Source organism: Typopeltis vanoorti, chromosome 20, assembly GCF_054136105.1.
Source record: "Typopeltis vanoorti isolate ZY-2024b chromosome 20, IOZ_Tvanoo_1.0, whole genome shotgun sequence".
NCBI classification, from domain to species: domain Eukaryota; kingdom Metazoa; phylum Arthropoda; class Arachnida; order Uropygi; family Thelyphonidae; genus Typopeltis; species Typopeltis vanoorti.
Genome location: NC_143568.1, coordinates 1,735,866 through 1,763,138, shown reverse-complemented (window position 1 = coordinate 1,763,138; position 27,273 = coordinate 1,735,866). Strand labels below are relative to the sequence as shown.

Below are 27,273 nucleotides of genomic sequence, written 5' to 3'. Positions count from 1 at the left end.
ACTTATATTTTTGATGACTATTTTATTTTAATTTTTTTAAATTAAATAAAACAGTTCTGTGAGAATTGTTGAATGTGTATTTGAATTATTGATCAATTCACTGAACTGGCAATTATTACTGTTTTCTGTTTACATAATGGATAGTTTCCATTCTTATCAAAACATCATACTGGAAAATTGCAGTCATCATTCCTTTCATAAAATAAACATATACTTTTTTTTTAATATCTTTTATGGAAGAAAATTCAAAACCTTGTAATATAAAATTTTCACATATTTCAGTTCTCAAATGAAGTCTGATACATCACCAAGTTTGGTAATGCAGATTTTGTATAAAGTTCTTTATTCTTCTTTATTCCAACTTTTTACCTAGTTACCTCTCTGAGGTAAAAAGCATTCCAAATTTGTTTCAAATCTGAACAAAGATATAGAAATGCAATAAAATAAAAACAATTAGCATACAAATCATTCTTTCAAAAAAAATTATATACATAGATATCCAAAAACAAAAGAAATATAGCTATAGTAAAGAAAGCTTTCCAAGATTCTTGGGATAGATTTATTAATAAAATAGAAGGTGGTAGACAAGACATATTCTACAAAATATTAAGGAAATTAAATAATGAAGAAAGATATACAGCACAAATCAACATAACGGATAGAACATTACAAGAAATTATGGTAGGATCCAAATTCATTAACAGAAAATAACAAGAAGAAATCGGTACTGATACAGGATCTATAACTTGAAGAACTAAAAGAGCAATAATGGTATCAAAAATAGAAAATCAATTGGATTAGGTGGAAGAAATACAAAGTTTTGGAAGTATGGTGGAAAACACTTATATCAAAGATTCTTAAAATTAATGAATAGCTGTTAAAGGAAATGTGAAGTTCCAACAAACTAGTCAAAAGCTAAGTTTGTATCTGTATTTAAGAAAGGATATAGAGATAACTGTGGAAATTACAGAGGAATAAGTTTATTATATGCAGGTTATAAGACATGCAGTAAACTTCTGAATAAAAGACAGAAATATTTCAAACAATTTACTCTCAAAAGAACAAAATACTTGAGAAACAGACATGGAAGATCATGTATATATGTTATATCTATGGTTTAAAACAAATTATTGAAAAAAGACAAGATTTTAATAATAACAATATTAACATCTGACCGACCTCCATGCAGTCATACTCATTGTGGAAGGTACACACTATTGCACACAATGCTTATCCACCCATGCCTTAAACGAATTCAATGTGTCTATATTCACAACACACTCAGGAAATGCATTTAACTCACCAACCACTCTCCATGCAAAAAACCTTCTCTTCACATCCTCTTTATACAGTTGCCATGAATGGTCTCTTGTTCTACAATCTCTCCTATTCCATGAAAAATCTCTTCCATCTTAACCTGATAACAGTCCCTGACTAACTTATATGTTTCAATCATATATCCCCTCTTCCTCCTATTCATAAGGCTTTGCAATTCATATTCTTTCAATGTGTCCTCATACCCCACATTAAAAAGACCACTGATCATCTTTATGAATATATTCTGGACCCTTTCTAACATTCATCACCATAAAAACCCGGTGACCAAATCCATGCACAATCATATCATCCATACAAGGCTTGATTAAGGCCTTACCCTACAATGGCATCATAACCTCTTTATTTCTGTATGTCTGGGTCATACACATAATTGCCATTATCTGATGTGACATCTTCACAACTTGTACAATGCAGCCCCTGAGTTTCAGGTCCTTGTCCACCACCACTCCCAGAACTCTCATCTCCTCTACCTCCTTTAAAGTTTCCTCATCAAGTGTATACTTTGCATTCCATGATTGCTCACCAAATTTCAAAGCTTTACACTTTGCAACATTGAACTTAGAGTTCCACTTTCCGGCTCATTCACGCAATCTGTTCAAGTCCTCGTGTAAGGCCATAACATCTGCTTGACTGTGCATTGCTCTCCCCAGTTTTGCATCATCTGCAAACAGCTGCACATCACCAGTCAAACTTACCCCATTATCATTAATATACAAATTGAACAACAATGCTCTCAAAACCAATCCCTGTGGCACACCACTAGTGACCTTCCTTTTTCAGGATACTGCATCCCCATATACAGTTTTCTGATACCAATCCAACAGCCAGTTACTAATCCAAATCAAAAATCTGTTATCCAATCCGATCTGTTTCAATTTATTTAACAGCTTGTCATGTGACAGTCTGTCAAAAGCTTTGGCAAAATCCAAGTTTACCACTGTATATTCACCTACCTTGTCCAAGACATTTATCATCTTGTTATAGTACATTAGTAAGTTAGTAAAACGTGATCTCCTTTTCTGCTGTTATCACAGCCTTATCATCAATGGAACAATTTTATCTTTTTTCCATGCCCTTGGAACCTGTGCTGTTGTAAGACTCTTATTAACATTCCCTTAAGCAAGGGCTGGTTGGTTGGTTTATAGTTTATTTGGCACAAAAACTACAAAGGCCATACTGTGCCATACTAAAGGTTACAACATTAGCCAGTTCATTTGCTTCTACATAGAGACCTGGAGTGGGTGAGGTGTGAAAGGCACCAGTAGCTATCCATATATCCTGATGATGGATGGAATCCAACCATCGTAGGTTACTCTGTCTTGCCGAATCATAGACTTGAGACCCATAATCCAGCGATGAACATATAAGTGCACGATAAAGATGGAGCAATAAAGCTCGATCAGCACCCCACCCAGTAGAGGATAGAGTGCGAAGGAGGTTCAAAGTTCTTTTGCACTTTTCTCTTAGTTGATGAATATGTGCTAGAAATGTGAGTTTTCTGTCAAAAATGAGTCCCAAGAATTTGGTTTCTGTAGTTACTGGAATAACAGTAGGTCCCATTCTTAGTTCAGGATCTGGGTGATGAGTGCATTTTCGACAGAAGTGTACACTTTTTTCTGTTGAAAACCTAAATCCATTATTAAGAGCCCACAGAGAGACATGATCAATTGCTTGCTGAAGTTGTCTTTCAGTTACCCTCATGTTACGCGAGTGACAGTATATTGTGAAGTCATCAACACATAGAGCATTGTCTACAGTGGGAGGAAGCTGTTCAATGATTGAGTTGATTTTAATAGCAAAAAGGGTTACACTTAAGACAGAGCCTTGGGGAACACCTTGTTCTTGAAGATATGGTCGAGATAGCATACTTCCCACTCTGACTTGGAAAGTTCGCCTGGACAGAAAGTTTTTAATAAATATAGGGAGGTGTTCTTTGAGACCTAGGTTATAGAGGTGTTGTGTCATAAGCTTTTTCCATGTCAAAAAAAAATGAGATAAGATGTTCTCGCTTCAGAAATGCATCTCTTATACAAGTTTCTAACCGAACTAAATGGTCTAAAGTTGATCGATGCCTACAGAAACCACATTGTGTATTGGAAAGAAGACTGTTGCTTTCTAAATACCAGAGAAGTCTAGCATTAACCATTTTCTCTAGTATCTAACAAAGACAGCTGGTCAGAGCAATGGGTTGATAATTATTTGCTTGTGTTGGATCTTTTCCTGGTTTTGGGATAGCAATGACAATTGACTTATGCCAAGAATTTGGAAACTCTTCTTCTGCAAGTATTCTATTGTATAATAAGAGAAGAAGATCCATAGAAGGTGATGGTAGATGTTTTATCATTTCATAATGGATTTCATTAGGTCCTACTGCACTAGGGTGAGATTGTAGGAGAGCTCTTTTTAGTTCCTCCTTGACAAATGGCTGATTATATGGCTGAAGAATGTTGGTAGAAAAAATAAGGCTTTGTTTCTCTTGCTGCTCTTTCAGTATTAAAAATTCTGGAGAATATGAAGCTGTTGCTGAGATTTTAGCAAACATTTCTCCCAAAGTATATGCAATAGCTTTGGGATCAGCAAGAACACTTCCATTAATGTCTAAGGTGGACAAACAATGTGTACTATATCTGCTTTTCATTTTCCGGATTTTATCCCATCCAATTTTTGGACTGGTCATTTGATTAATTGATGTAAATTGGATCCATGATTGTTTTTGACTATGATGTCTTATAAAACATGCTTTGGCTCGAGCACCCTTGAAAGTTATTAAATTTGATGTGGTGGGGTATCTACGAAATATGCTCCATGCTCTGTTTTGATCTTTTTTGGCTGCCTGACATTCTGGGTTCCACCAACGCTTGGGATAGACTGGAAATCAAGATGATGTTTTTGGGATGGAGGTTGTTGCTGCCTGGACAATGCATTCTGGTATATATTTTACAGCTTCATTGATAGGTGTATGACTGATGGCATCAGCATTAAATTTTGCAAGATGAGAGAAAGTGTTCCAATCAGCCTGGTCCATTTTCCATATAGGTATCCAATGTGGGTGAACATGGTTCCTGTGAAGACATTGTACAAAGAACAGAAAAGGGATCACTTCCATATATGTTCTCTTCAACATCCCACATGAGCAGTGGAAGAATGGAAGGGGAACAGATTGTAAGATCAATTGCAGAATATGAGCGGGTAGGCACATATGGTAGAAAGTATTGAGCTTATTATTTAGAAGGGAAAGGTTATTATTATCAAGAATTTTTTCAATACTTCGACCTCGTCTATTAGTGTTGGCACTACCCCATAGAGTATTGTGACAGTTAAAGTCACCCATCAAAAGTATAGGTTCAGGCAGTTGCGAGATAAGGTTATCAAGATCAATTCCATTTAACTCGGCATTTGGTGGTAAATAAATTGAACATACTGTAATAAGGAATCCCAAAGAGAAGCGAATAACTACCGCTTCCAGAGAAGTATTAAGTTGGACCTGATGGAAAGGAGTATGACTGCCCACTAGGATAGCTACTCCTCCATGGGCAGGACCATCTCCAGTTCTATCCTTACGTACAACAGTGAAATTCATAAAGGTACGGTCCTCATTGGGTCTTAAGTAAGTTTCCTGTAGCCAGAAACAGAAAGGTTTGTGTTTCTGCAACATCCTGATATCGTCAATATTCTGGCGGATCCCACGACAGTTCCATTGGAAAAATTTTCCTATTGTTTTGATTTTATTGACTTGTCTGGTTTTCAAGAGGTTGAGGGCTTACCTTTGTCAGATTTATATTTATCCACTGTTTTAGGGAAGTATGGACGGCCAGTGTCCATCTCTTCCTCTGGTAGAATGTTCAAAACATCAAATGTGTTAAGGTCAGTTGGTATGCTGAGTTTGCTTTTAGTGGGTATCGAGGTATCCATTTTTTCTGTGCGAGTATCTAGAGGTTTATCTTTGAGTGAAGCCTCCACCATAATTTTTTTGACAGATGAGTTTTCATTGAATGGGACCATTTTTGAAGTTGTCTCTGAAGTAAGGCCATAGATCTTGTGATTAATGCGCTCAACAGAGAAGCACTTGCGATCGTAAAGTTCAGATATGGTGAAATTATCAAATGGTGGAATAGACATACATGTTTGAGTTGCTGTTGGCACATTTTCAGTTGTTACTTTTTCAGCATAAGAGGATCGTAGAACAGGTGTAATGGTGGCTAGCTTTCTTTTTGCATCCTGATATGTTATGTTTTGTTCTGTTTTAATTTTTTTATCTCTTTTTCATCTTTCCATTTCTGACATGCACGAGAGTATGCTGGATGATCTCCCTGACAGTTGACACATTTAGCTTTTTTTTCACAGCAAGATTTATTTTCATGTTCTTTGCTACCACATCGGGCACAGGTAGTAGAACCACAACAGGCAGTTTGGGCATGTCCATATCTTTGACATTTAAAGCATCTCAGCAGGTTAGGAATGTACATTCTAACAGGACAGCTGAGATACCCTGCTTTTACAGATGTCGGAGGCCTAGGTGTATCAAAAGTAAGGATGATGTTCTTTGTTGAGACCAGGCGACCATCCCTGCGTATCAGGATGCGCCTCATACCCGTCACTCCTTGATCTTTAAGCTCTGAACATATCTCCTCATCAGGAACCTCAAGGAGATCCCATTCTGATATCACTCCTCTACTGGAATTGAGTGTTCTGTGAGGTGTTACTGCAATTTGTATTCCACCCATTGTCGTTGCTCTCAGTAGTTTCTCGGAATGTTGTCTGCACAATGTTTCCATGAGGATATCACCAGAACGCATTCTTGACAGTTTTGGGAGGTCTTGCCAGTCCTTCTAAACCTTTTTGGATAAAGAAGGGTGACATTTTCCCAATTGGTTTTCACCTGTTGCATGAATGATTAAAAAGGTTGGTACATTTATGTTAGTATTCGATATCTTTTGTTTCTTACTTCTGTTTCCATATGCTGTGTCTATATTATCAGTACTTGGTTGGGACTTTGTTAGGATTGCTGAAACATTTGAGGATGAAGAATTCATATTTAAGGAATTTTTAATTTGGTGCCAGAGCTCCCCACCCACCATGGAGCCACACATGGACATCCACTACCTTGCAAGCAAAGACTGCGCTCAGGAGTGGAACGCCAGGGCTACCCTGGATGCTATACCGGCACTGTAGCAGATCTAGGATCCCGACTCTGGACCATGGGGTGAGAGACTTACTGCAACACCGTTGACCCTTGCAGGCAAGCCCGCTAGCCGATCGATCCTTTCTGGGCCATCCAGGACCACCCATCTTGCCGAAGCAGGGCCCAAAGTAGTGCAAGACTACCAGGATCCTCCTTTCCGGATGTCCACGGGTCGCACCGCACGGCAAACACGGTGGCAGGGCGTTGGATCCCAGTGATGGTGGTCTAGAAAAAGAATAGTGAAAAAGATTCAAGAGAAGTAGAGCAAAGAATACGGGAAGAAAAGCAGAGAAAAAGAGAAAAAACTCCCAGTGATGGTACTGGAGGGGACCTCCCAGTACCATCACTGGGAGGTCCCCTCCACCACGAACAGGTGCCCCACATGGAGGGGTAAGTAAGGGCACGGCGGCCATATGTGCAATGTGCGATGCACACAGGTGCCAGGATAGTAAAGGCGCCAAAGATTTGGTATGATATTTTAAATAAAGTGAATTTTGTCAGCAAAATACTGCAGTCTTCATCTATGAATCTCCAACTTGCTTTAGATGCATTGAATGATCTAAATAAATTTGTAAATGATTATAGGTCTGATGAAATTTTCAAAGAAATTGTAAAAAGCTCAAAATTAACTGCATCAAAATTTGACGCAGAATTTGTATTTTGTAGTAGTAGACTGCTAAGGCAACGTAAAAAGACAACACAATCTGATTACGAACATGAAAATGAAAATATAGTAGATCCTAAAATTTCATTTAAAATAATTTTTTTTCTCTGCATAATAGATCAAACATTACAATCTTTGCAGGAAAGATTTACTTTATTAAAAGAACATTTCGGTTTTTGTATTTGTTAAGTACTATTCTAATAAAGAATATTAGAATATTTATTATCTTGTAAAAAGTTACGACAAAAATTAACACATAAGAATCATTCAGATATGAATTCATTTCGGTTTTTGTATTTGTTAAGTACTATTCTAATAAAGAATATTAGAATATTTATTATCTTGTAAAAAGTTACGACAAAAATTAACACATAAGAATCATTCAGATATTGACGCAGACGATTTATGCAAAGAAATTTTACACTGTCAACCACTTATTTCTAATTTTAAAAATGATATATATCAGATAATTCAGTATATTTATTCAAATGGATTCTTTTTGTCATTAACGGTATCTGTAGCATCTGCGGAACAGTCCTTTTCTAAATATAAAATTATTAAAAACTTCTTGCGCTCCACAATGGTACAAGACAGACTTTCAAATCCTGCCATTATATTAGTAGAGTCAGATATTTTGGATCAACTTGATATACATGATATTATTCGAGAATTTTCATTAATGAAAACTAGAAAAGTTTAATTCACTAAGTGATTATTCTTTCTGTTTAAACATTTATTTAACTATTTCTTTACCGAATAATGTTTAATATGTTCCTATTTTATATACCTGTAAGTTACTATTATTTATTTTATTATTTATTTACTTTATTATTTTCCAAATTATTTTTGTTGTTTTTGTACCCTTCTTGTATGTTTATTGTTTTTTATACATTTTTTTTTTGTAATTTCTTCTTTTTGTTCAATAAACTTATAATTAATATATTTTGTATTTCATTTTTACTCACTGATACATTTTTATAAAGCGATTTTTTATTGGGGGAAGGGGTATAGGTGCGCCAAGTACAGTTTTGCACACAAGTGCCAGACACTACTGGCGCATCCCTGCCTTTAAGACATATTGATGACATATGGAGATGCATTTAGTGTTTATAAATTACGAGAATGTATTTGATAAAAAAAAACAGAAAAATTATGGAGTATAATGGGAAAAAACAAGAACAACAAGATATCCATTACATTTAGTACAAGCTATGCAAAGTTTATGCAAAGACACAAAAATAAAGTTACAATCTATGTATATACAAAACAAAGTCTGTTTTCAATGTTTGCTTATAACTCGAGAATGAATTGATTGATTTTGATGATGTCTTCACTAATACATAATCACATTTTCATTGATGTACACCTCCAAGATTATGGAGTGGTGATTAATTTTTTTTTACCTCCCTCCATGGCCCATACTGCAGTTTAACAATATCTGGCCACTATTTTGTGGCCAGATATCGTTAATTGTTTTTAGATATTGTGATATTCAGTTCTTTTGTTATTACCTGTGGCCAGATATTGTTAAATATTTTAGATATTGTACTTATTAAATTGAGTTTTTATTAAATCATTATTACCATTATTATGTTTATTAGTAGTTTTTATAATTATTAGTAGGTATTTTATTTTTTTTCCAATATGCCATGACAAAGAGCAAGTTCTATGTCATTCAACTCCTGTGGCAAAGTGCATGATACTAAACAGAGTGAAATTATTGAAGTTTCTTAAAATAATAAGAAATGGTCAGCTTTCTCTTACAATTGTAATATAAGCCATTCCACTGATCGAATAGTTGTGATCAGTATACTATGACTAATATGTCAGCACTGTAAGCACTTAAATACAGACACAAATCTCCTGGAATGCGTTGTTTGAATGGAAAGGTGAAACTAAATGAAATCACAGCTTCTCCTGAACCACTATTATCACTCATTACAGTGCCATATCCACGTCTCATCAATTTATTGAAACTATTTGAGCTTACAATTCTGCATTTCAAATGACATCATTTGGTGCAAAGCAAATAGCTGAAAGGGAGTTCATGCCTATTTCAAGGTGCAAGGTTAAGTGTACCATTTGGCTGGAAGTTTGTTGCCAGTCGAACCAAATGATCATAAATTTTTACAAATTTATTTCGTTTCAAACCTACATGAACAAGCAGCTTTCCGCTGTAGACAGATCAGAGGGTTGAACTAAGAAATTTGATTTGATTTACAAGGAATGTTACAGCAGCAAACACACACACACACACACACACACACACACACACATACATACAAACTTTTAAGTCAGCTACAGAGAATGCTAACAATGTGCAAGAACTAAGACTGTCCCATACATGCAAACCAAGTACTGACAGGATATCACGCAGGTAGATTCAATGTGGGCACATTGAATTTGTTTGCATGATAATTCAATGCATCCATATTGAATCTGCCTGCTGGGCAAGAATTTAACTGCAGAGACATAATCTCAGATGGTCACAATGATAGACTGAAACAGATATGAGAGATGCATAGCGCCTATGATGCACTCCAATATCCACTTTTATTTTGCAGAGGAGAGGATGGATATTGCATTGATTCACCATAAACGAATCTAGGAAGTGCAGAACCTAAAAGTAGAAAAACCGTTTCAGGAAGGAATTTTTACGCATATCATATGATGGTATGAATGGAAAATTTAAATTCAATTCAGTCCTGCATTTATATACACAGGACTCAATTATATACATCTCCATGATGCATTGCATGCTGACGAAAATGCTTCAAACATTGGCCAAATTCAAATATTGCCTCCTTCTTTTGTGGGAAGCTCCTGTTATTTCCACAAAATGACTCAGAATGTAACAGTCTATGTTAGAGCATATGGTGGCACTGACCTTTTCATTAACTTCACATGCAACAGTAACTGGCCAGATATTTTATAAGACTGGTAATAAGACTCATGACAGGCTCGACATCATTGCAAGAGTTTTTCATGGCAAGCTGATGAATCTCATCACAAAGCACAAAATTTTGGAGCATGGAGGTGCTATATGTACAGTAGTATGGCAAAAAAAGGGGATTGTCACATGCTTACATACTGATTTGGCTCGAAGATAAAATCAAAAGTTACAAAATCGATTTCATTATGAGCATCGAGATACCTTCTCCTCAGTGTGACAAAGAACTGTCTGATACCATAACAAAACATATGGTGCACTTCATGTGGACCTGTTCATCTAAACTCACCATGCATGAAGCCAGGAAGGTACACGAACAGATCTCCAAGATCATTAATCACGATATCGTCGATGTGCTCCATCAGATGGTGGCTGAAATGCTACCATACATAATAGCCAAGAAACTTTTGAAACTGATAATTGCCATATAGTGCCTTATAATCTGGTTTTGTCGTGAACCTTTAATGCACACACAAATGTTAAAATTTGCAGTTCTGTGAAATCCATCAAATATGTATGCAAGCGATATCATAACAAAACATATGGTGCACTCCATGTGGACCTGTTCATCTAAACTCACCATGCAATGAAGCCAGGAAGGCACATGAACAGATCTCCAAGATCGTTTATCATGATATCATCAATGTGCTCCATCAGATGGTGGATGAAATGCTACCATACATAATAGCCAAGAAACTTTTGAAACTGATAATTGCCATATAGTGCCTTATAATCTGGTTTTGTCGTGAATCTTTAATGCACACACAAATGTTGAAATTTGCAGTTCTGTGAAAGCCATCAAATATATATGCAAGTATATCAACAAGGGCTCAGACCAATCTACAAATTTTTTGCAAAATGAAAGTAGCAAAGTAGATCTATACCAAACCAAATGATATATCATTACTTCTGAAGCCATTTGGTGGATCTTATATTTTGATATGCATGAACACCATCCAACCGTAGTTCATCTCACAGTACATCTCGAAAATAGTCAAAGAGTATACTTCACAGAAAGTAATGCACTCAGCATAGTGGAGTCACCAAGGGACACAACATTAACAGTATTTTTTTAAGCTATGCATCGAAGATAATTTTGCCCAAACACTGACCTATGGCATCAAAACAAATTTCAACGAAGAGGAAGGGGGGGGGGTGCCAATATGGACGGTTATTCTGGTGTGAAAAAGAGCGATGCTGTAGGTCATGTTCATAGTGTATGTCCTAATAATGCTGAATGCTTTTATTTACGAATGCTCTTGATGCATGTGAAAGGACCAAAATCAATCTAAGGATAGTAAATGGTGTAATACATCCAACATAATGGGATGCATGTAAGGCTTTGAATTTGAGAGAAGATGATTCTCGCTGGTCCAACTGTCTTAGCAATGCAATAATTTCAAACTCACCATCATGTTGGTTCACTGCAACATGACTAACTCTCTATCACTATGGTCAATTTACAAAATCATTTTTCAGAAGATATCTTACACCAAGAACATTCTACTCATTCTCAGGCTCAGTTTAATGAAACAACATATAATGAGGGCATTACTGAGACTTGAATCAATTCTTAAGTCAATAAATGACAGTGTTAAAGATTTTGGTCTTCCAATACTAAAAAAATCCTTTGCCTCTAGATACAGATTTAATCTGGGAAACCTCACACAATTTCAATGAACTTCAGGATTTATTAAGTCAGCACAAACAATCACTAACTTCAGATCAAGGTGAAGTTTTTCACAATGTTTTAACAAGCTGTGAAAATCTGTTTGAAATTGTTTTTCTTGGTTGCATCATTTGGTACTGAAAAAACATTTTTACTACATTTGTTATTAGCTAAGTTGAGAAGACAAGGTAAAATCAACCTGGCTATGGCATCCTCAGGTATAGCAGCTACTCTATTGCAAGGTGATCAAACTGCTCATTCTACTTTCAAAGTACCACTTACAAAATGTGACTAATGATACACTTATGTGCAAAATATATCAAAACGAAGTAATTTGTCAAAATTATTACAAAAGGTTTCTTTGATTGTTTGGGATGAATGTACAATGTCCCATAAAACGTCTGTTGAAGCAATCGACAGAGGGATATCAGATCAGATGATTGAAGAATGGGTGGAATAACTGTTTTTTTTTGCTGATGATTTTCTACAAACACTGCCCGTTGTATCATGTGGAATCATGGCAGACGAAGTGAATGCCTTCCTTAAGAAATCGTCACTATGGCATAATATAATATAGACAAGTTTTCTCTCAACTACAAAGAGTTTCCATGTAGGTGTGTGTTCACCTACATGGAAACTCTAATGCACGGACAACTGATAGTGAACTATGCAGATTTTTTTTTTTTTTTTAATGCTATTAAAGATAATTTCAGTGAGTACATTCCTGGAATTTTACTCCAAATCAACATCCAATGATCTTGAAGGGATCAAAATCACAATACAAGTGTCCAAATGGTAGTCATAGTCATTTCTGGACTCCTGTCAAAGTTACCATTGGTTGTAATGTTTGTACAACTCTACTTTCACTTTGATGATTCGATTGCATCATTACCTGCAAGAAAAGCCAATCTTCAAATTTTTACTTCTCCTGAAAATCTTGCACTAATGATCTCTGTGAATGTCCTCATGCCATCCCAAACAATACAATATCCAATGCTTATTTTAATTTTTTCACTGGAAAGAGATCAGAATGATTCTATCCAAACTTCTCACTAATCTCTCACCTTAACGACAGACAGAGAGAGAGAAACACAGAGAGACTAATTCATTCCTAGTATTATCACTTCCTTTGTGAAGTGGAACAATTTTGCCCTCTTTGCAATCCTTTGGGATTTTTTTTTTGTAAGAATCTTGGATGTTGTTAACTCATTAGAACTTTCCCTCAGTGATATATATATATCTTGTCACTGAAAACTTTGTAACCACTTTATTAACATCAAGTTTATTTAACTCCATCTCACTCACCATCAGTCCCCCCCCCCCATTTCCATGGCAGTAAGTTTTCCCTGTTTACAAAAGAAATAGTTATATGACCTCCCCCTACCAAAAGAAATATTACTTCTGAAATCATTATAGCAACTTAAAAGCTGTAATTTAATTAAAATTACTTAATGGAATGCAAATCCAACTCCAAGAGTTTTGAAAATGCTGACATTTTCAGATACATAAAATGAAACTCATGTTCAAAGAACAAGGATGTGGTACTTACTGAAAGAATGAAATTAGCCTGTCAGCTTCTCTCCAACCCGAACGTAGGGCACCATGAACTGAAGAGAAATATTCCTGATCAGTAGCTTCTCCAGCAAACAGAACAGCTGGCCACTACAAATATTTTTATTAAATAAATAAATAAATAATAAAAAAAAAACATCGGGGGGGGGTTCATTTCATTAGATGTTACATATAACTATATTATTATTATTATTACCCAAGACCTCATGGAGTCAAAGACTCATCTGGAAGGTCCTTTTATCACATCTCATCATACTGTGTCTTAAACACACTCAAACTCCTTGCAGACACCACACTCTCAGGCAAGGCATTCCAATCATTCACAACTCTGCACAAAAAAAACCTGCTTCTCACTCCCCTACTCGCACTTTCTTTATACAGTTTCCAGGGATGACCTCTGGTTCACCCCTGATCTCCCACTATTCTCTGTAGAACTTCTCCACCATTGATCTTATAACAACCCCTTACCAACTTGTAGGTCTCTATCATATCTCCCCTCTTCCTTCTCTCCACCAGACTCTGCAAATTACATCTTCTCAATCTTTCCTCATACTCAACATTCCAGAGGTCAGAAACTACCTTAGTCAGTCGCCTTTGGACCCTTTCCAACATCTCTTCATCCTTCTGAAAACCCGGTGACCAAATCTGGGCACAATAGTCCATGTGTGGCCTAATCAAAGCGTTATACAATGGAACAAGAATCTCCCTACTTCTACACGTCAGTGTCCTCCACATCATTCCCAGAAGTCTTTGTGTTTGTCTTCACAATTTTTGGCGATATGTCCCCTAAATTTTAGATCCTTATCCACTATTACCCCCAGATCTCTTATTTCCTCTACCTCCAACAATATATTCTCACCAAGCATAAATTCTCCATCCCATCTTTGTTTTCCAAATTTTAAAACCTTACATTTTGCAACATTGAACTCACATCCCCATTTGCTTGCCCAATCACTCAATTTATTCAAGTCTTCTTGCAAGGCCACAACATCTTCATTACTCTTTATGGTTTGTCCCAACTTTGCATCATCTGCAAACAACTGAATATCTCCATCCAAATCTTCGCCAATATCATTAATATACAAGTTAAATAGTAATGGCCCTAAAAGAGACCCCTGAGGCACTCCACTAGTGACTTTCCTTTTCAAATTTAAACTTTCCTGTTTAAATTCAAATTTTACTTCTATTATTAAATTACTATTATAAAAAATACAGAAGAAGGGGTTTGATTTCAAACATATCATTCCTTTAATACTGATAATGTAAATAATTTTTTTTTTCACTTGGTTATACTATAAGTTAAAGATGCCAAGAAATTATATTATTGGTTTCATCCTTTATCCAAGTGTAAGAAAACAAAGTTGGTTTGCGAAGTAATCTCACAACTGGGCTACTTGTATATAGATGCTAATGACTCCACATCGATTGCCTTAGTGTCCTCTATATACAAGTAGCCCAGTCGTGAGGTTACTTCCCACACCAACTTGTTTTCTTACACGAAACCAGGAATATAATTTCTTGGCATCTGTAACTTATAGTCTAACCAAGTGAATAAAAACTTTCATTTACAAAGCAAACAAAGTTTGCATGTGAAGTCTCTTCACGACTGGGCTATGTTTGTTTGCTTACACATGGATAAAGGATGAAACCAAGAATATAATTTCTTGACATCTTTAACTTAACCAAGTGAAAAAACTTTTTTCAACAACTACCTCTAATCCAGAGTATTTTAGTAATAAGGTGTCACACTTTTTGACTACTTGTATATGGGAAATATATTCCTTCTGCATTACTTCAACCTTAGTATCTCTTTTGGGTCTGGCTCCCACTGATGACATTTATTAATGCTTGACATTGGATTTGCTTACTTCCAAGGGAGCAGCGAGGCTGTACTTAGTGGCAGGTTTTTGTCTCTCACTGGATGGAACCACTGCTGAGCTTCCTGCTCTGGAGTGATTCAGGTCAGGAGTAATGAGTTTAATAGTGATACTTTAGGTCACTCAGTAAGATTTAGAGTGATCTTGTAGATCATTCACAGTTTTTGGAGAGGTATCCCCCTGCACTTAAACATACCTCTCAATAAAGGTCGAAAATGGTCTGGGTAGTGGTCCTTCCCATAATGCACAGCAGTATACATGTCTGTAAGGATATGTGCCTTGCATTATGGAATACTAAGGCAGTTGATGTGAAGTCATTAGTCTCTATATACAAGTAGCCCAGTACATGAAGTTACTTCACGTGCAGACTTTGTTTGCTTACACTTGGATAAAGGATGAAACCAATAATATAATTTCTTGGTATTCTTAACTTATGATAATATAAATGCATGTGCATTTATAACTAACAGCAAGCCAATCTCTCCATGCAAACAAACAAAGCAATGACTGAAATATCAGTTTCAATAATTGATAATTCTGTTAAGTATTCAGAAAGAAAAATGTTAAAAATTTTGTGAATTAAAAAAAAAATCAGAATGTTTAGGACGTGAGAAACTACTGGTCTGGTACTGGGATTTTTTTTTTTTTTTTTTTTTTTTTCAAGAACAAATCACAAAGCAACTTCAGTTGCTTGAAGGTTTCATGTTTGTGAAAACATGAAGCAGTCATTTTGCACTATTTTCTTTTCATATATTTTCATATTTCATATATAACTTTCATAAGATGGTGATTATATTAATTAAAGCATGATTTACATAACATTAAGCTAACACATGGTGTGGAGACTGGATGTCCTCAGTATGGGTAATAAACTAAGAGTGTCTTTTCCAAACTGCATCACCCAGCCTTTTTCTTTTCATCTTTGAGACATTAAACCTCAGTAAACAAACAGATAATGATGCTGGAGTTAATATATATCTACCTATATATATATAATATGATAAACCTTTTTATATCATGTTTTGAAACTCAGGGGCTACCCCGAGTGTCAAGTCTTTAAAATTTGAATCATCAGAATTCAAGTAGAATCTTTGAGACATTAAACCTCAGTAAACAAACAGATAATGATGCTGGAGTTAATAAATATCTACCTATATATATATAATATGATAAACCTTTTTATATCATGTTTTGAAACTCAGGGGCTACCCCGAGTGTCAAGTCTTTAAAATTTGAATCATCAGAATTCAAGTAGAACCGGCCTACCAGTCCGGAACTCGAGGGGGGTTGGGCACCATAGGTGCCAGAACCCCCCCCCCTTTCGAGTCTTCAAAATTCGAGTCATCAGAATTCAAGGAGAACCGGCCTACCAGTCCAGAACATGGGCGGTTGGGCGCCGTAGCCCCCCTCTAGTATATATATAAAACACCTTAAAAATCCCCCTTCCCCCATTTTTTTCAAATTCAAACTCCTTGCCAAAAAAAAAAAAAAAAAAAAAAAAAAAAAAAAAATCCACTTCACCAACATTGATGCAGATCACTATAAAAAAATAAATTGATGCAGATCACTCAGTTTAAATTTCATTTGAAATTTAAACTGAGTGATCTACATCAATTTATTATTTTTTTTTTTGCATTGATTTTGTGCAGCCTGATTTTCCTTGCCAGAGATGCCAATTAAATCTTAAAATATCCTAGTCCTACCAAGTATCATTCATCAATATCTCTTCTGTTCTTTCCCAATTCTGAAAATCAGTGTGATCTGTGAGGTTCTCATTCTTAAAACTTGATTTCCTGCAATACAACTATCCTACCAGTAGAATCAACTTGGTGACTTTAATGTTGCCAAGTACAGCTCCTTTTTCTAATTCCGATGACCAACCTTGGAAGAGGAAACAAGGTATTTGTTGTAAGCAATGACCTAAGGCAAACTGTTTACTTACCAACTAGAATATCTGACAACCCTCTTGACTCACTTTGATACCATCTTTTCATCTCCACTGGAATGGGCTATATTCAGTCATTTGCAACCACAAGGTTGCAAATGACTGAATTCTTTTGCACAACAATGCCAAATGGTAAGCTCTCTGAGACTCTTATTCTTACTTTCCATGGTCAGGCTACTGTTTCCACTCACCAGAAATAAAAGCATTCATTCCCCACTCAGTTCAGAATTCCTACTGAATATCCAAAACCGTGGTTTTTCAGGAAGTGTGCCAAGGCAGTCCAAGGTGATAAATACAATATATCGTGAGACTTGAGATAAAATCTCCTGCTTCGTTCATAATCTACAACAACTGCAAAACAATCATTAACAAAGCTGTCTGATTTTGAAAGAGATAAATAGAAAACTTGTACAAATGGCAGCCATGCTCTTGGGAGCCTTTCACCAGAATGACATCTTGAACAATCTTGATAACAAATAGCTCTTCTGATTTATTAAAACACTTAAGGAATAGAACAACGTAGTTAAGGATATAAATTAAATTAAACTTTAATAAATATTTTCCGATATTTCGGCAATGTCACATTGCCATCATCTAAAGGAACTTACAAAAAAAGCACGTGCACGAAGGCACTACAAACACAGTAACTGGGAATGAAGAGATGAAGCTACTGTTCTCCTAAAAGTCCTGATGGTGCCCTCTAGCGGGCTAAGTAGGTGTTCTTGGCCGTTGGGCTGAAGGTCTGCTGATATAATGCATAACCAACGTATAAGCCTGTCTACGAGCTCTTCTGATCCTGATAGTATCCCACAATTATGCTTAAGAGATGTGCTCCAGAATTAACAGTTGTCCATTATCATCTCCACACCAAATTACACACTACTGGAATCTACCTCACAAGAATGGAAGAAAACTCATATGCAGACAATTTGAAAAAAAAGGAGATAAATGTCTACCATCAAGATATTAGTCCATTGCTCTCAGAACAGTGCTGCCCAAAGTAATGGACAACATTATCAACAGTCAAACCACTCCAAAATCCAGAAAAATGTCAATTAATCAGTGACCACCAATATGGATTCCACAGGTAAAGATCTATAAAAATCTTCTCATCTACATCATCTACTTACCATGGAAAGACTTGAAGAAAACCTATGTTGTTACAGTTGGGATTCCAAAGGAATTTGATAGCATAGGGGTTTGACATCAAGATTTTCTCAGAAAATTGCTATCTTATGGTATGCCTACTACTCTTTGTAACTGGACTGCAAGTTTTCTTTCTGATCATTCACTGTGTGTATTATGATGGAGGATGTTCTCTCTAGGGATTTTCCTATTAATGCAGGTCTTCTTCAGGACTCTTATTTCACAAACCTTACAAGTACTTAAACATCCCGGCTTAAAGATTTATACAATATCCAGGGCACTGATTGTATAAATCAAAAATCATAAAAAGACCTTAGTTCATCTGCCTTACCTTTGGGTCATGGTCAGCTTAATAGTCAAGATCTTGCTTCTCAGGCTGACATCTATCACTAGCCCCTTTCCTGACACAAGCACATCACTTCTATGGTATCCTCAGCTTCCAAAAATCTTTCCATCATTTTTTGTACAGGATGATGCTTTTCCTGTTGTGCTTCTTACCCTGTACAAATTCCAAATCTGTCCAACCTTGGAAAAAATTATCCAGAAAAAGGTAATTCAGCTGACTAATAATCCATATCTTAAGGCTCTCTCTCCAGCTACTATTTCATTTCACAGATATTCAGTTTCTGCATTGTGTATTTTCTACATATATTTCCATTCATTCATTCATTCATTTTGTATGGTGATTCAACGGCCATGAGTCCCTTTTACGGGGAGGAACAGCACCACCTCAATCCCTCCCTATTTTTATCCGGGCTCAGGACCGGCATGGCTGACAAATCAGACCTATGGTTAGAGGGATTGTCTTAAGTATTCCTCACTGTATCCGTGTATCCACCGGGCTGGTTTGCCTGCTTGCAGGACAAAAAACTCCAGATAAACTGGGGCGGAAACCTTGCTATCCACACCCAAGAGCAGCTAATTTGGCTATGGTTGAGGAAGATCCTTAAGCTTCTCATGTCGTCGACGGGAATCGAACCTAGGACACTTTCCCCAGGCATATGGTTGCGAAGCGCATAGCCACTAGACTAACTACGTGGACTATATTTCCATGGATGCTGTCCAAAAGAACTAGCAGCTATCATCTCCCTTGCATTTCTACTAAACCTCCAAATAACCCAAGTTGTTACTTTTATTCATTTACCTCTGTTCTTTAGAATAACCTTTCCATGAAGTATTCCCCACCAAAGCCTACAACCTCCAGCTCTTCAAAGATATGTCAGCAGATTATGAGGGTAGGGGATCTGGAAAGTTCTAAACAAAAATTCTAAATTCTAAGTTCTAAACCACCTAGAACAAAATGAATTAACGTTTTTGTTCTACGTGTTTTTCACAACTGGAAAGTTGTGAAAAGACCCCCTCCCCCACCCTCCCTCATACTTTTCTCTTTATTTGCTAGAGGTTTTGTGGCCTCTCTGTGCAAGAGTATATGCATGTATGTATGTATAATTAAATAACATATAAATATAGTATAATAAATACATTTTTGTTATTTCCTCATACATTTTGGAAAATTATGAAGACAACTACCGTGTTTGAGTAAAACTTGAGTTTAATATAAACCAAAATACACATTTTTGTTCTAGGTGATTTAGAACTTAGAATTTTTGTTTAGAACTTTCCAGATCCCATATCATCATAATCTGTTGACATTTTTTTGAAGAGCTGGAGGTTGTAGGCTTTGGTGGGGAATACTTTATGGAAAGGTTATTCTAAAGAATAGAGGTAAATGAATAGAAGTAACAACTTGGGTTATTTGTAGGTGTAGTAGAAATGCAAGGGAGATGATAGATGCTAGTTCTTTTGGACAACATCCATGAAAATATAGACAATGCAGTTAGCCTAGTGGCTATGCGCTTCGCAACCATATGCCTGGGAAAGGAGTGTTCGATTCCCGTTGTCCACGTACTACGTTCCGGTTACCTCGTGTGGCAAAATAAAGTTTACCTACAAAAAGAAGGCATGGCCATGGGCTCACCACTATTCCCCCCCCCCCAATCGCTAACTTCTATATGGAAACTTTTGAGCAAAGTTCTCTTGATTCCTCCACTCTAAAACCTACAGTGTGGCTTAGATACGTTGACGATGTGTTTGTTATCTGGCCACATGGACAACAAACGCTAAACACATTCCTTAGCCACCTGAACAAACAACAATTTACGAACACATACAATTTATGATTGAAACTGAAAATCAGCATTTGTTCCCATTCTTGGACACACTGATCACACGTCTTCTTTCAGGCAGTCTATCCTTCACAGTCTACCACACACTGGCCAATACGTACATGCTAATTCATTAATTCATACCACCACCCATCACAAAAATATGGAGTCATTAACACCCTTAAAAACAGAGTTATAACAATTTGCTCTAATCAGCAAGCTCTGAAACAGGAACTAAAAATCATCAGCAACACATTTATAAATAATGGCTATAACAAAAATACTATTAATAAAGTACTTCATAAAACATCATCAAAAAATAATCTAGATTACAGTAAAACCATAGCCATCCCATACATTAAAGGGTTATCAGAAAAAATCAACAGAATCCCACACCAATATAATCTCAATGCCACCTTTAAACCACCTACAAAACTTAAAAACATATTCAACTCCTCTAAGGCTCCTCTCCTCCCATTGGCACATCCTGGAGTGTATTGCATCCACTGCATCTGTAACTTACCATGCATTGGTGAAACAGGATGTACAATCCCTATACGTAAGAAAGAACACATAAGACACATTAAATATAACTATTTTGGTGAAGCAGGCTTCTCAGATCACGCTCTCTCAACACCTTACACCAAATCGGAAAAGTACCTGCTCTTTACACCATACAAAAACCTGGTATGAAAGAAAATTTAAGGAATCCTGTGAAATTCTGATAAACCACCCAAATATCAACAATAATGGTGGCATGAAAATTCCAAGAATCTGGATGGCACACATTCATTCATTCTACTTAATATTTAGTATCTAGCATACCTCAAGACTCTAGGCAACCTTCAGTTAGTATTGGAAACCATCCCATACCAACTGGTTGGAATGTATATATATAATCATGGTGTTTATATGTATATATGTATAATCATTTGTTTTATGTTTATGTTTATAATTAAATGCATATGTATAATATATATAATATGTATAAGGTTTATATGTATAATCATATATATATAGACTTGTTGTTGCTCCCAATGTAATTTTACAACAAATAGATAATATTAATAATGGGACTCTAGCATTGATGTAGCAAGTTTTTTTTTTTTTTTTCACCAGAGGTCAGGCCAATAATTGTTGTAACGGTTGGTCAGTAACTTTAACAAACCATGTAGATTGTGGTGCATCTTGTTTCTCTGTATAGAGTATATATGCTCCAGAAGATGACCTTGATATATTAATGATATAGGTGAAGATTTGGATGGAGATATTCAGTTGTTTGCAGATGATGCAAAGTTGGGACGAACCATGAAGTGCAGTAAAGATGTTGTGGCCTTACAGGAAGACTTGAATAGATTGAGTGATTGGGCATGGAAATGGGGATGTGAATTCAATGTTGCGAAATGTAAGGCTTTAAAATTTGGAAAACAAAGATGGGATGCAGAATTTATGCTTGGTGAGAATATATTGTTGGAAGTAGAGAAAATAAGAGATCTGGGGGGTGATAGTGGATAAGGATCTAAAATTTAGGGGACACATTGCCAAAATTGTGAAGACAACACAAAGGCTTCTGGGAATGATGCGGAGGACACTGACGTGTAGAAGTAGGGAGATTCTTGTTCCAATGTATAAGGCTTTGATTAGGCTACACACATGGACTAGTGTGCCCAGATTTGGTCACCGGGTTTTCAGAAGGATGAAGAGATGTTGGAAAGGATCCAAAGGAGACCGACTAAGGTAATTTCTGACCTCTGGAATGTCGAATATGAGGAAAGATTGAGAAGATGTAATTTGCAGAGTCTGGTGGACAGGAGGAAGAGAGGGAGATATGATAGAGACCTACAAGTTGGTAAGAGGTTGTTATAGGATCAATGCTGGAGAAGTTTTACAGAGAATAGTGGGAGATCAGGGCAGAACCAGAGGTCATCCCTGGAAACTGTATAAAGAGGGTGTGGGTAGGGGAGTGAGAGGCAGGTTTTTTTCGTGCAGAGTTGTGAATGATTGGAATGCCTTGCCTGAGAATGTGGTGTCTGCAAAGAGTTTGAATGTGTTTAAAACACGGTATGATGAGCTCCGCGCGCACGTGTGTGTGATAAAAGGACCTCCCAGATGAGTCTTTGACTCCATGAGGTCTTGGGGTGGTAATAATAATAATAATAAAGGTCGAAACATCGAATGTGGATTTTGGTTTAGATTAAACTAAAGTTTTACTCAAACACGGTAATTGTCCCCATAATTTTGACAAATTATATTCTTGTTTTCACCCATATGTTAATGCTACAACATATAAAGAATTACCTAAGAAATTATACTAATTTATTGAGTCATACCAGACAGCAGCCAGAGTTTCAGGTACTTTAACGAAGATTAAACTTAGTTTGATGGATGTTACATTGACTAGTCGAGTACAATCTGCAAATTTCAAGTGCACTATAATATTGGCTAAATCAGTTAAACTAGAAATTATTCTAAAATCAAGTGGATATTCCAGCATTATTTCAAAGCCGAAGCCTTTTGGCTCTTTATTTTAGTAAATAGAAAGTATTCTATTTTTAAAGGACATTTTACAGTCAGCAAAACTTATCTTGAGAAGTCTGACTCAACCAGCAATGTGTCATATGGTATTTTATTGAATTTTAACAGTGCAATGCATTCCACACTTGATCCAGGCTGCCCGCACTTTTTTGCAATTTTCCTATTCAATGTGCCTCTCATTCTTTCCATATCTCCCCTTCACTCTGGCTAATTTCCTCCATATCATCTTAAATACGAGGATAGTCTGAAAAGTTCTCGGCCTAACAATGAAAAAATGAAGTTATAATTTCAAAATTATTATTATTATTATTTCAAATAAAGAGCCAATAGGCTTCACTTTGACGATGTAAACATTATTTAAATTAAGGAGATATTAAATCCCACATTGTTTTAAAGCCAAATAAGAAACTCAAAGATTGGAATCAAGGAGTTTCATGCTGAATATAGTAACTATAAAAGTATCAGTGACTACTAGCGTAAGCTAAAGCACGTAGTTCAAGTAGGTAGTACAAACTAGGGCAACTCATAGCAAAGGTGGGGAAAGTTCTGATCGCTATTCTTAGTATTTCTCACAATGTAAAACCCATCGCCTAGGAGATGTATGATGTTATATATTATGGTGGGAGGTCACCATCCACACCGATCTTTATTGAGATCTCATCAGTGAGTAGCTAGACCAAATATAATACTAAGGGTATAGCGAAACAAGTTGTCAAAAAGGTGCATCCATAAATTATTTAAAATAAAGAGCCAATAGGCTTCATTTCGGCGATGTAAACATTATTTAAATTAAGGGGATGATGTTAAATCTCACATTATTTTAAAGCCGAATAAGAAACTCAAAGATCGTAATCAAGGAGTTTTATGTCGAATATAGTAACTATAAAAGTATCGGTGACAACTAGTGTAAGCTAAAGCACGTAGTTCAAGTAGGTAGTACAAACTTGGGCAACTCGTAGCAAAGGTGGGGAAAGTTCTGATCGCTATTCTTAATATTTCTTGTAATGTAAAACCCATCTCCTAGGAGATGGGTGATGTTATACATTATGGTGGGAGGTCACTACCCAGACCGGTTTCGATCTTTATTGAGATCTCATCAGTGAGTAGCTAGACCAAATATAATACTAAGGGCTCTTTATTTTAAATAATTTATGGATGCACCTTTTTGACAACTCATATAGCAGAGTATATAAGTTCTTTTCGCTATACCCTTAGTATTATATTTGGTCCAGCTACTCACTGATGAGATCTCAATAAAGATCGAAACCGGTCTGGGTAGTGACGTCCCACCATAATGTATAACATCATACATCTCCTAGGAGATAGGTTTTACATTATGAGAAATACTAAGAATAGCAATCAGAACATTCCCCACCTTTGCTTTAGCTTACATTAGTAGTCGCTGATACTTTTATAGTTACTATATTTGGCATGAAACTCCTTGATTCCGATCTTTGAGTTTCTTATTCGGCTTTAAAACAATGTGGGATTTAATATCTCCTTAATTTAAATAAATGAAAATTATTTTTATTTTTCAACATAATCTCCCTTAAGACTAATACATTTATTCCAGCGATGCTCCAGTGCCATTATCCATCCCCATAGTGGTTCTCAGCAAGATCCGCAAAATACCCCTCTATAGTTGTAATCACCTCTTGATTCAAAGAAGAACGTTGACCAGCGAGGAAGAGTTTTAGTTTTGGGAAGAGATACAAGTCAGAGGGAGCCAAATCTAGGGAATAGGGTGGATGTTCCAATAATTCATAGTGCAAATCCCTTAATTTTTCCATTGCCAAAAGACTTTCATGGGCAGATGCATTGTCCTGACAAAAGATGATTTTTTTCTTCTGCAAACCGGATCTTTTCTCACAATTTGTTTTGTCTAGTCTGGTTAAAAGATTGGAATAATATTCCCCGTTTATTGTTTTACCCTTTTCAAGATAATTAATAATCAAAATGCCTTTAGCATCCTAAAACACCAATGCTGACCTTTCCTGCTGATGGAACTGACTTTGTCTTCTTTGGCACTGAACAATCGGCTTCTGTCCACTGTTCTGACTGCTGTTTGGATTCTGGTGTGTAATGGTGAATCCAAATCTCATCCATAGTAATAAATCGAAGCACGCAATCAGTTTTTTAATTATTAAATTACTTAAGGAATTGAACAACGTAGATACGAATATAAATTAAATTACACTTTAATAAATATTTCCGATATTTTGGCAACGTCACGTTGCCATTTTCAATAGGAACTTACAAAAAAAGGCACGTGCACGTGGGCACTACAACACAGTAAGTGAGAATGAAGAGATGAAGCTATTATTTTCCTAAAGTCCTGATGGTGCCGTCTAGTGGGCTAAGTAGGTGTTCTTGGCTGTTGGGCTGAAGGCCTGCTGATGTAAGCCTCCCAAATTTGGGGCAGTCGCATACAACCAAATTTGCTGAGGTTTGGAGAGTTTCTTAGGGCTGAGGCTGATTCCATAAATAGTCTTTCGAATTTGTATTTGCTACGGTGTATTACTGTAGCTTTCTTCCACCGTATTCTGTGGCGTGTATCCAGAGCATGGTCTGCAAGACCAGAATGGCTGTACTTGTGAAAACGGATGTAGTCCTTGTGTTCAGAAATTCTGATATTCGCTGTCCTGCTTGTTTGGCCAAAGTAAGACAGTTTACAACTGCAAGGGACCTGGTATACACCAGGTAGATCTAGGGGAAGTGGTTGGTCTTTGGTGGAGCAGATAAGGGATGCCAATTTTCTGTAAGGCCTGTAACAGGAGGTCAGGTCATGTTTTTTTAAAATTTTGGTAATATTTTCCGAGGTGCCTCGGATGCAGGGAATGGTGATGGATTTAGAGTAATCCTTGTTGTGGAGGGGGCTGTGGTTTGTTGGAGATTTTTGTTTCACAAAAAGCTCTCCGTATATATAACCATGCTAGCTACGCGTTGCTTCATAAACAAATCACCGCCACGCGGTTTCTCTTAGCAGACATTAACGAAGCTATTCATGCCTTCAAAGATGAGCTTTTGTTTTATCACGAACTTTGGTCTATTTTACATGACGTCTCATGTACCACTGCAGACAAAGAATTTGAAAAAATACGAGGCCGACAGATGAAAAAATTAAAAAAGAACTCTATCGTCAATCCAAAACTTGCTACCAACACCGTAATCAACCGTTCTTCAGTCACCCTGAAGCGTGAAGCACTCAATGCGCTTTCACGTGGCCACAACTTTGCCATTGCTCCCAGAAAAATACCTAGTGAGTATATTATGATCCAGATCGAACGGGGAATCCACCACCTTCCATATCAAATTGCCAACAGTGTAAGACTGGATGTAGCTTGTGTCCTCAACAAAGCAAGACCAAAAACCAACATATCCAACAAGGAATATAAAGCTCTACAGGAAATGAGGAATAATAAAGAATTAGTTATCACCAAAGCTGATAAGGGAAATGCAACTGTAGTACTTAACCAAAAGGACTACACAGGTAAGCTTAATACTCTTCTATTATCGGGCTACTTACCTCCCTATCGAATACAATTTCACCAACTCACAAATTAGAAAACTTCACAGGCTCCTTAAGAAAGTCACTTCTTGGCCTGTAGAAGTTACCAACAGATTAAAGCCATTTAACTCTATATTACCCCGTATTTACGGACTCCTAAAAATAAATAAAGATAATGTGCCATTATGTCCCATAGTGGATGGTATTGATTCCCCCCACATACAAATTAGCTAAACATTTGGCCAAAGCGCTCACACACTATACTGGCAACACACCATCACACATAAAAAACTCAGCCCACTTCAAAGCCAGCATAGAAAACCTTACACTCCAACATACTGACATAATGGTCAGCTTTGACGTCTCCTCCTTATTCACAAATGTCCCACTCAAGGAAACTTTAGAGCTAATCCAAGCTAAATTTTCTCCCGATATCTCAGCCTTATTTCAGTTCACAATGAACTCAGGCTATTTCGTTTGGCAGGGAAAATTCTACAAACAAATAGAGGGGACAGCCATGGGTTTCCCTACTTTGATGATGTGTTCGCTATTTGGCCACATGGCTCTGAAACACTCCTCTCCTTCTTAACACATTTAAACAACCAACACCCCAGAATCAAGTTCACCCTGGAAAAAAGAGGAAAACAACAGCCTTCCTTTCCTAGACACACTAGTCACCTGCCAGTCTGATGGAACCTTGGTTTTTTTCAGTTTATAGAAAA

General features: G+C 36.5%; 1 protein-coding gene across 1 annotated transcript in view; it reads right to left on the bottom strand.

The window, feature by feature from the left end:
* The window catches only part of LOC150095190 (uncharacterized), a 353,683-nt gene that overhangs the window by 6,744 nt on the left and 319,666 nt on the right, over positions 1-27,273 (bottom strand). Inside the window, exon 11 of the mRNA XM_090410551.1 lies at positions 13,353-13,465. Coding sequence (XP_090266677.1) covers positions 13,353-13,465 — 113 coding nt within the window. The remainder of the gene's footprint in view (positions 1-13,352; positions 13,466-27,273) is intronic.